Source organism: Plasmodium gallinaceum (genome assembly GCF_900005855.1).
Source record: "Plasmodium gallinaceum strain 8A genome assembly, contig: PGAL8A_v1_130, whole genome shotgun sequence".
Classification (NCBI taxonomy): domain Eukaryota; phylum Apicomplexa; class Aconoidasida; order Haemosporida; family Plasmodiidae; genus Plasmodium; species Plasmodium gallinaceum.
The window spans coordinates 198,478-209,981 of record NW_021628289.1 but is presented as its reverse complement, the minus strand read 5'-3'; the positions used below and the strand labels follow the sequence as shown (position 1 = coordinate 209,981).

Below are 11,504 nucleotides of genomic sequence, written 5' to 3'. Positions count from 1 at the left end.
TATGAAATCTTGAAAAAGCGATTATTCCTCTTTTATTAGAAAGTTCATAATTATAATAATAGTCATTAGTCATTCTTGTATGAATATAAACATTATTACTTGCAATTAACATATTTTCAATTTCATGAGGATTTCTTTTTTTATAATAATTGTCCAATTTCAAATTAGAAAAAAACATAATGTTCTTTGTCTTACTTAATGTGTTCTCTAAACATTTCAGTCTTAATTTTTTATTATGAGAAAACAAATTATCCTTTGCATAATCAGCTCTGCTTTTTTCAATAAAAGATTGGTTAATATCAAATGTGTTTTTTTTTTCAACATTATCACTAACTTTTAAAATATCTTTATTATATTCATTTTTTAAAAATTTATATTCATCATAACGATAAATTAACGATTTATACAATAAATCTGAAATAGATTTTTCTTTTAAAAATAAATTTTTCAAAATATAAGAAATATGATTATTTTTTTTTAATTCAAATAATAAATTTCTGTTTATTCTTTGCAAAATTGTATTTTTATTTTCTCTTCTTATATTATTTATATTTAGGTCTTTCATTATAGTTGCAAAATTATCTAAATAAATATTATCTTCATAATTTTCATTAATGTTATCTACATAATTTCTTATATTCATATAAAATAAATCATTATTTATTAAATTAGATGAATTATTATTAATCATATGAAAATTATGATTAGATAACATGGAAACAGAACATTCATCATCTTTATGATTATATTCATCATCATTTATTATTACATTGTCATACTCATTTTTTGTCTTTTTTTTTCTTTTTTTTTTATCATCTTCACTTAAAGAGTTCTTGTTATTTAAACTAAAAATTTCATTTATAATATTTTCATCATATAAAATATTTTTATCAGAATATTTATTTTTAAAAATATATTCTGAATAATCTTCAGTATTCAAAGGATATATATAATTATTATAGTTGTAATTACGAATATATTTATAATTTAATAACATAAAAATATATATATTGTTTATAATGTTATAACCAAATAAATTAAGTTCATTATAAAGAGGGTAATTTTTATAATCTGTATATATATTCTTAAAAAAATCATATTCATTTTTATCCTTTTTACTTTTATCATCATTTTCTTCATGGAAATAAAAATCATTTTTTTTGTTAGCGTAGTTTCCATATGAATATATATTATTCAATGAATCATTTCTTCTTTTATCTAAATTAAAATCTTTTATAATTTCTTTTTCATCATTTGAATGCAAATTTATATTATTTAAATTATCTATATTATTTTGATCATCAATTAAATCATTCTTCTCATCGTAATTAGAATCATATAATAAAGAATTTTTCTTTTTTATTTCTTTTCCATCCAAGTTACTGTAATTATTATTAAACAAGTCATTTATCTTTGTAAAGCCACCATTATTCTCCTTTAAATTTATATTATTGTCTTCATTTTCAAAATCTTTGTTTTGATTTTTATTTTTTGAAAATGCATAATTTTCATCAAATATATTTTCTTCCAAATCATTATCATCATCACCTATTAATTCTATAATTCTATCATTATTATTAAAATCATACTTTTCACTTAAGTCTTCATTTGATTTTAGTTTATCATGTTTTATATTATCTAATTTCTCTTTTTTTTTTGTTTTACTTGATTTTATTTTATTATCTTCCTCTGAATTATTGCAATCAAAGGAAAAATCAGAAAAAATATTATCCGACTGTTCTTTTATATTACTTAATATATTTAAATTTTCTTTTTTATTCTCTTTTTCACTTTCTCCTATTTCTATTCCTTCTTCTATGTTATCACTTTTACTTTCATCATTAAAATTAAATTCTTTGTCAATATCTAAATTAATAAAATCATCTGAAGAATGACTCTTTGAATTTATCTGTTCAATGGAGCTTTTGTTTTCCTTTAAATCTATTAAATCATTTATTTTTTCGGAAAAATTAATTTCTTCTTTATTAATATAACTTTCATCATTTTCAATATTGTTTACATTATTATATTTTTTATCATTTTCATTTTCTAATTCTGAAAAAAAAAATTCCTCTTTCTTTTTTTTTATATTGTAATTTTTAATATTATAATTAAAATTTTTTTTTTCTATTTCACAATTATTTTTGTCTTCTTTTTTATTTTTGATACTTTCACAATTAATTATATTTTTGCTTTTTTTTTTTCTTTTAATTTTAAAATTTCTATAAAAGCAAAAACTTTTGTTTTTTATTTTGTTTAATCTATTTTCATCAAATATATCTTGTATTTCAATAAAATCAGTATTGTGGATGTTTAAATCAATTCCATCAATACTATTACAACATTCAAATAAATAATTTTTAGATAAACCATTCTTCCACTTTATGTTCGTTATATTTAATATATCAGAAGTAGTAACATCTATTTTTTTTTTATATTCTTTTTTATTCTTCTTGTTTATACTTTTTAAGTCATTCTTATGAACTTTAATATCATTTTTTGAATAATAACAAACATTTTGATCATTATAAAAATTGATTAAATTATTTTTTTCATAATTTTTATCAACATTTTTATATTTTGTAAGATTATAAAGTTCATAATATGTTTTCATTTCTCTTTTATTATATGTGTCCTCTATAATAATATATGAGTTTAAATTTACATCATTGATTTTCATTCTTTCATTTTCTTCTATATATTTTTTATTCATATCTAATATATATAATAATAAATCTTCTTGATTCATTTGGACATTATTTTCTACTTTTTTAATACTGTGTTTTTTTTCGTTACTTTTATCTATTTCTTCATTATCATATATAAAATATCCATTTTCTTGTTTTTGTTTTTGTTTATTTTTTTCTTTTTTTTTTTTCTTTTTTTTTATATCTTTTAAATTTATAGAATTACTGAATTTCATTTTTATAACATAATATAATTTTAATTAACAAAAATAATTTTATTGAAACAATTCCTACTTGTGCAACATATTAAAAGAAATATATATATATATATATGTAAATATATGAATATATATATATATATGTAAATATATGAATATATATATATATATGTAAATATATGAATATATTATATATATATGTAAATATATGAATATATTATATATATATGTAAATATATGAATATATATATATATATGTAAATATAAGAATATATTATATATATATGTAAATATATGAATATATATATATATTTTCAATAATGTTTGTGTTTTTACATATATATATACTTTTATAATAATATAAATAAATGAGAAAAATTTTTATTTTTGTGCATATATTTTATAATTTTTTCAAAATAATATAAATTAAAAAAAAAAAAAAATTATATTAAAAAAAACATGCGTTTCTACACAACTTTATTGTTAACTATTCATATGATTTCTAAAATATATAAACAATTAAAAACTCATAAGAAAAAGTAAGAATTTCTTATAAATTTTTTTTCTTTTTTTTTTTTAAATTATTTTTATAATTTAGTATTTACAAATATGCTATAAAAAATATTTTTTTTTTTTTTTTATAATTTATATTTTACTGAAACGTGATGAAGAAAAAACGTATACTTATTTTCTTTTAAAATTTATAAATATATTAAAATTTTATTTTTTTATTTTTTTTTTATTTTTTTCTACTATTTTAACTTAATAATAATAATAATCTTAATTTTAAGTATTCATTCTTTGTAACACCTAAATATATATTTCCCTTTATCAGGTTAGTAATTTTTTTAATATAAAATTATAGAATTCCCAATTTTTTTATTATCCATAGATAAATTAAACAAAAAAAAAAAAAAAAAATATGATTTCTCAATGTTATAGAAAAGTGCAACATAATAAATATACTACTATATCAACTAAAAATATATTGCTTTACATTTATTTATAAAAAAAGAAGGAAAGAATCTGAAGATGCTTATTTTTAATAAAAGTTTTCATAAAATAAAAGATATTTTAAAATGTAGTTACAAAAGAAAAAATATATATATTTCATTTCAATGTATTTGTAGTAATAATATAGAAAAGACTCCCTCAAAACAGGTAAAATCAGTTCAATTAAAAGAATATGAAGATTTTGTAAAAGTTTTACAAAATAATAGTATTATTATTAATGAGATAGGTAAATTTGTTCTTATAAGAAAAAACTCAAATTTATTGTATGATAGGATTTTATTTAATCCAAGTAGTTTCGATCGACTAATGGAATTTGTACATTTTTTAGAGAAAAATGAAGTTAAAAGCGATTATGATATTTATTTTTATGAAGAATCCTTAAGTAATATAAAATTGAATAGAGAACAAAATAAAAAGGAAATATTTATAAATATAAAAGAAATTCTGAAAAATAAAAAAATGAAGAATAATGAAAAAAAGGAATATCTTGAAAAAAAAAATATTAACTCTCTATATTATTATAATATACAAAGATATGAAGATAACTTAGATCCATCATCTTTTCTTGTTGATAGAAGAAGATTAACTAAAGAAGAATACACCTATCAATATATATCAACAATTTTGCCTTATATATGTTTTACTTTTATGATATTCTTTCCACATTTTTTAATATGTTTATTTATACCTCATATTAAGAAAAAAAATGAAAGACAGAAAGAATTGTGTAAAATCCTTCAAATTAAAAAAAATATCCATTCTTATAAAGATATAAATCCAGAACATATTATAAACATTATAGATAATAATGTAAAAACAATTGTTTTTTTTTACAATAATAATATCTTTTTAAATATGTATCTGAAATCCTTGTTAGTTAATTTATCAGAAATTTTTAAAAATAATTCTATATCTATTAATATTGTAGGTATAGATGTTTCAAAATATAATATTCGATATAATATAATAAAAGATTTTAATGAAAATTTATTTCCATTAATTTATTTTATTTTACCATATCATTATGATAATGATAGTGCTGTTTTAAAAATTGAAAAACCATTATCAATTGAAAACATTGTTTCACAATTAAGAAATTTTGTTCATATCCCTGAGAATGCCTATAAACAAATAAAGGTTTAAAAAAAAAAAAAAAAAATATATATATATATATATATATGTATAAAAACTAGTATCATATTCTTAAGAGTAAATACTATTCCTATGAATAAGTGAATATAAATTATTGTTTTATAAAATATCTTTTAATTATGTGAATATTTTAAAAAAAAAATAATTTCTTAATTTTTCCAATTTTACTGTATTTTTCTCTTTTTTTTTTTTTATGTAGGCATTAGATGATATTGGTAGAAAATTAAAAAAATGTGTGTTTGAATACGAAATTATGAACAAAAATAAAGAAGATATACTTTATGATTATGGATGTGAAGTAGCTCATTTATCTTGCCTGCTATTTAATGATAAGGGTTTATTTTATTAAAATATTTAAATTTTTTTTTTAATACCATTTTAACATTTTAATTTTAAATTATAATTAAATATATATATTATATTTGTAAAATTTTTAATATTTTTGTTTCTAATTAAAACTTTCTTTTTTTCTTTTTTTTGAATTCTTATATTGATCAATTAAAAGTATATATACATTGTGTAAATTCAATGTTTTTAAAAAATTTTAAAAGATAAAAAACTTTTTTATTTTTTTGAGATATATATATAAAATAACATATTTAAAAAAACATTTAAACATGATAAAAAAAAAAAAAAAATGTAATATAATAGGTGTCAAATAATAGCAGTTGTTTTAATAATTAAAAAAAGAAAAATAGTTAAAAATGAGATAATATTTTAATGCATTTATATATATATATAAATATATGTATATAAATTAAAAAGGTAAAAAAAAAAAATAAAATAAATGCCAAAAACAAATAAAATAGTTATATGTATATACATATATAAATTTGAAACATAAAAAAAAAAAAAAAATAAAATAAATGGAATAAAAAAAAAAAATTGTCTTTTGTTAATTTTATTAATTTTGTATATTTCTTATTATAATAATTAATCAGAATGTTAAATAACCTTGTGATATTTCATAAACCTATTAATTAAAAAAAAAAAGAAATAAATAATATAATAATTTAAATATACTTTAGTTAAAAAAAAATAAAAAAATAAAATAAATTATAATTTTGCAATTTATAAAAGATAGTATTTTTAAATTAATATATTTTAAATATATATTTTTTTTTCTCTAAATATATATGAATATTTATTTTTGTTATACCATTTTTAATCGTATCTCTTTTATATCATTTTGAGTAAAATCAAATTCTCTGTTAAAACTTAAACATTTTGCAAACATGCATGTAAATACACCACAATCATATCCATTTTCTTGATATGGTATTCCCATCTACAAAAATTAAAAATTTTATTTTCAGAAATATTTATAAAGTAATTTTTTATTCATATATATATATAAAATATATTTTTATAAATATCTATTTAACAATATTATTTTTTTTTTTTTTAAAACTACTTCAGAATTTCCGTCTTTATTGTATTTCCATGTAGAAATATCGATATCAATTTTCTTTTTATCTTTTGCTTCATCGATGATATACCTTCTTATGTATTCAAAAAATTTTTTATTTGGCATATTTAAAGAATCATATAATTTAATTTTTTTATCTTTTATATTAATAGCTCCTAGTGTCCAATGATTTCCACCTATATGTAATGGAATAAGAATTAAATCAAATGAAAAAATATCAACCTTTTTTCTTTTAGTCCATCTTGAAACTTTACAATAATTGTAACATCCATTTGAACTTAATGATAGAAAAAAAAAGGTACTAAAAGTAAAAATTTTTGGAAAATATGATGAATTATTTTTAAATTGTTGTTCATTATATTCTTGTAACATACTTAAATAAAAATTAATAACTTCATCATTTAACCATCTTGTATCTATTAGACATTTTATTTGAGAATATAAAAGAGGAACATTAAATTTTTCAATTAATACTTTATTTTCATTTTTTTCACTCAATATAAATATTGCTGTTTCATGTTGATCCTTTTTATAACATTTATAAAATACACTTTTGTCTATTTTTGTAATTTTTTTTTTCTTTTCTTCCTCTTCTTTTTCTTCCGCTTTTTTCTTCTCTTTATCAATTCGTAACTTTTCTAATGCTTCAATTAACGAATCTTCATCATATTTTAAAATAATATACTTATTTTTATTATCTCCATATACCCCATCTATAACTTTCATAGATTCTTCATCTTTATTAAATTCCTTGTTTATAATATGTTTTTTTTCTTGTTCATTTTTATAGGTTTTTTGTTTGTTAATTATAGAATTAGATAAACAGTTTCCATTTAAACTTTCATCAATAAATGTATCTATTAATTGTATTAACGATTTATATTCATTCCTCATTTTTTTAATTTCTTCATTATTTTTAATGAAACTATTATAAATTTCTATATTTCCGTAATCATTATCTTTTCCTTTATTTTTTAGACATTTATTTTCATTTTCTAAAATATCATCGTTACTATATAATTCATTATATGTATACTCTTCTTCATTATCGGTAATATTTATTACTTCATCTTTTGTATATTTTTTATTACTGAATGTATTTCGTGAATTTTTTGACCAACTACAATTTTTCTCTGTAGAGGAATTTTTTTTATTTTTATTTTTAAAAATATTATCATAATATAATTCTTCGAAATTCTTGTTCTTTTCATCTTGTTCATTTGCATGTTTTATCATCTTTTCTACTTCTCTGTTTTCTTTTTTTGTAAAATATTGATCGTTAATATTACTAATTTTCTTACCTCTTCTCTTTGTGACACACTTATCATTACTATTACTAAAACTTCTATCACTATCATTACTACTATATTTTTTATTGTTAACATGAAGATGCATTTTGAATACATTATCTTTGTAATGCATATTATGATAATCTTTCTTTTTATTATTTTTTGTACTATTACTATCACTATTATTACTTTCATTTTTTTTTTCTGTAATAAAATAATCAATTTCATTTTTGTTTATATTTTCATCTCCTGATGATTGAAGAAAAAAACATTCGTTAGAATTTATATCAGAATTATACAAATTATGTAACGAATGTTTACTATAACTATTTGATATTATATTATGAACTTCTTTTTTTTTGAATTTTAAATTAGATTCTAAATGATCACGTGACAACTTATCATCTTTATTAAATTTATTGAAATTATATTCATACGAGCTCAAATTAGATGAATCATTATAGCTGCTATTATATCGTTTAACATTATGCATATGGATATTGTTTTTATTTTTGTTTTTGCAATTGTTATGTTTTCTTTGAATATCTTGTTTACTGATTCTAATATTATCATTTGAATATTCAACTTTTTCATAATCATAACTTGCAAATAAGTTTTTTATATCTCCTTCTAAGAAATCATAACAGTTTTTTATTTTCTTATTTTTATCTTTTTCTTCTAATTCATCATTTTTATTTTTATTATTTCCAATTAATATCCCATTTTTTAAGTTTTTCTCTTTAATTATTTTATTATCATAAGATACATTTTTATTCATATATTCATCTGATAGAAAATCATTTTTTTTTTTTAAAAATATAGAAGATTCGTTAAACAGAATATCTTTATGTTTTTTGTTTTTTTGTTTTTTGTCAATTAATCTAGAGTTATTAGAAATTGATTTCTCTTTTGAAATATTATCACTCTCTAAATTCTTATCGTAGATAAAAATATTTTTCTTTACAGCAGATGTAAAGGAAGTATAAACATTTTTTACACATTTCCATATAAGTCTGCTTGGTTTTGTTTCTTTATTAAGACTACTAGATTTATTAGAATTTCCGTCATTATTACTATCTATATAAGAATCATTATTTTTATCTAAATTATTGTTTCGTTTCATAATTAATCTATTATCTTCTTTCTGATTTATTTGTTTATTTAATCTATTATTTAATGTATTACTTTCATTTAAACTGTTTCTATTTCTTTTAAATATAAAATAATGATTATTTTCTAAAGTTTGATTTGTTTTTTTTTCCAAATATCTCTCACAATCATTTTCATTAAAAAAGTATGACTCGTTATTGTATGTTTCTTCATTATACATCTCTTTATTACATTTATTTATTTTTTTTTTATTTTCATTATTATTTTTGTCTTTTTCAAATAAATCTTTGATATTCCATTCAATTTTACTCATATTAATTATATAAAATGATATTCCAAAAAAAAAAAAAAAAAAAATAAATTTTTAATAATATTATTTTAAAATAAAAAATTAAAAAAAAAAAAAAAAAAAAAAAAAAAAAAATTTTTTAAAAAAAAAAAATAGAATAAGCAAAAAATTCATAAATTTAATTACACTCTTTTTAGTTGCCATAAAAAAAAAAAAAAAAAAAAAAAAAAAAAAAGTAAAATATTATGAACTTTTTCATACCTAATATTTTTATAACATATTTTTAATCTATTTTATTATAATTTTTCAATGTAATTTATTGAATAATATTAAAAAAAAAATATATAATAAAATAAAAAATTAAAAATATAAATTGTGAAAATATTACAAATAAATTAATTCAAATAATTTGACAAAAATAATTTCTGATGTAGAATCATTTCAAATATTTTAATTAAAATTAACACGTTGTTTTATAGAGATTTCTACATTATTCTTTAAATTATAGAAAGAAAAAAATTCACAAAAATAAATATTATATATATTTATATATATGTATTTTTAGCATTAGGATAAATTCTCATACTTTAAAAATATTATAATTTTACATAATGAGAATAATTTCATAAATGAAATAAAAGTATAAATTTATAAAAATTAATATTTAAAAGGTATAAATTTTTATGTATTTTATATTAAAGTATAATATAATTTACATACACAAAATTAAAAAAAAAAGTTTATATTCTTATAAGGTACAAAAATGGAAAAATGAATTAATACCTTTTTTTTCTTAAATATGTCTTGAAAAAATTATATTAATGATTAAATAGAAATTTTATGAATATTTATATAATGAAATAATAAAAAGAAAAATATGAAAAAAAAAAAAAAAAAAAAAAGTAAAAGAAATTAGGAAGTTTTTACAAGTGAAAAAGAAAAAAACTATTTACATATATATATATATATATATATATATATATATATATATATATATATATATATATATATATATATATATATATAAATATATCATTTTTGTTATAAATTTTACAATAAAAAAAAAAAAAAAAGAGAATTAATTTTTTTTTTTTTTATTTGCAAGAATTTTTTATAAAATGATTTATTAAAACCATTGCACCCATTTATATTACTTTTTAAAATTGAAAACAATGAAATATTAAATTATTTAAAAAAAAAAAAAAAAAAATATTATTATTTCTTTAAATTTATTACATAAAGTTTTTACTATTGTTTTTATAAAAATCAGAACATAAGAATAGACTAAATTTTATGAATAGAAATTAAAGATTAACTATTTTTTTTTATATTAATTTGTACTTTATAATGAAAAAAATATAGATATTAAAATAATATTTATGTTGTATAATAAATTTATGAAGTTTATGATACAAAAAAAAAGGTGAAATTGAAAGAAAAATATCAAATTTTTTAAAAAATGTCTAAAAAGTTGGATATTTTAAAAGCGAAATTGCCAAAAGCTCCAACAGGAAGAAGACCTATTGGATATAGAGGTTTAAAAATATATATATATATATATATATTGTAACACACAAATTTTTAACATGTTATTTTTTTTTTAATTATCTCTTTTTTAGGAAATCATCAGCATGGTAAATCTTTGTATGATCCTGTTTATCCTACAACAAAAGTATTAATAAATTTTAATTTTTTTTTTTTTTTTTTAATAAAAAAATATATATTCTTAAATATTTTTATGTATTTTCATAGATTCCTACAAGTTTAATTCCACGATATCCTTTAGATTGGAGAAATGGTGGAAGATTCTTGTTATGTGTTGGTTTGAGGAGAATTGAAAATAGAATTATAAATAAGATGAAAGAAAGTCAGGATTTTAATATATGTGAATGTAATATTTGTAATGATAATTGTATAAAAATATATAATAGATGCTTATGTGCTTGGTTTTGCAAATATAAATATAGACATATGTACAAATGTGATAATTTGCTTATAAATTATAAAGGAGAAATAAAAACAGAAAAACCTATTTTTACATTAAAGAGAGAAGTAGCTAAAAAAAATTTAAAAAAATCAGTTGAATACATATATAACAATAAAACTAATCTTTATGAAATTAAAGAAGAAAATAATATATATAAAAAGTTTTATCAAAAAATTCAAGAAGAAAATAATAATCCAAAAGACAATTTCTATGATTCCGATTCCGATATTACGGATAGTGAAGAAGAACAATAAAAAAAAAAAAAAATTAAAAAAAAAAGAAAAACAATTCATTACAATGTATATAAAGAAATAAATATATTTTATTTT

At 16.6% G+C, this 11,504-nt stretch overlaps 4 protein-coding genes across 4 annotated transcripts in view; 2 read left to right on the top strand and 2 right to left on the bottom strand.

Annotated features, from left to right (window-relative positions):
- PGAL8A_00455700 (conserved Plasmodium protein, unknown function) overlaps positions 1 to 2,923 on the bottom strand; it is a gene marked incomplete at both ends in the record, with an annotated part of 9,438 nt that extends 6,515 nt beyond the window's left edge. The window contains one exon of the mRNA XM_028673316.1: positions 1 to 2,923. This exon is cut by the window's left edge and continues 6,515 nt beyond it. Coding sequence (XP_028529780.1) covers positions 1 to 2,923 — 2,923 coding nt within the window.
- Positions 2,924 to 3,937: 1,014 nt separating this feature from the next.
- On the top strand, positions 3,938 to 5,420 carry PGAL8A_00455600 (conserved Plasmodium protein, unknown function; the record flags this gene model as incomplete). The annotated part of the gene is made up of 2 exons (XM_028673315.1): positions 3,938 to 5,056; positions 5,271 to 5,420. The coding sequence occupies 2 exons, from the start codon at positions 3,938 to 3,940 to the stop codon at positions 5,418 to 5,420; spliced, it is 1,269 nt and encodes a 422-aa protein (XP_028529779.1).
- Positions 5,421 to 6,008: 588 nt separating this feature from the next.
- SENP1 (sentrin-specific protease 1, putative) lies at positions 6,009 to 9,212 on the bottom strand (the record flags this gene model as incomplete). Its single annotated transcript, XM_028673314.1, has 3 exons — positions 6,009 to 6,044; positions 6,231 to 6,359; positions 6,486 to 9,212. 3 exons carry the CDS (start codon positions 9,210 to 9,212, stop codon positions 6,009 to 6,011), a joined length of 2,892 nt encoding a protein of 963 aa, XP_028529778.1.
- Positions 9,213 to 10,647: 1,435 nt separating this feature from the next.
- Positions 10,648 to 11,429, top strand: PGAL8A_00455400 (conserved Plasmodium protein, unknown function; the record flags this gene model as incomplete). The annotated part of the gene is made up of 3 exons (XM_028673313.1): positions 10,648 to 10,723; positions 10,808 to 10,860; positions 10,941 to 11,429. 3 exons carry the CDS (start codon positions 10,648 to 10,650, stop codon positions 11,427 to 11,429), a joined length of 618 nt encoding a protein of 205 aa, XP_028529777.1.
- Positions 11,430 to 11,504: the final 75 nt, after the last annotated feature.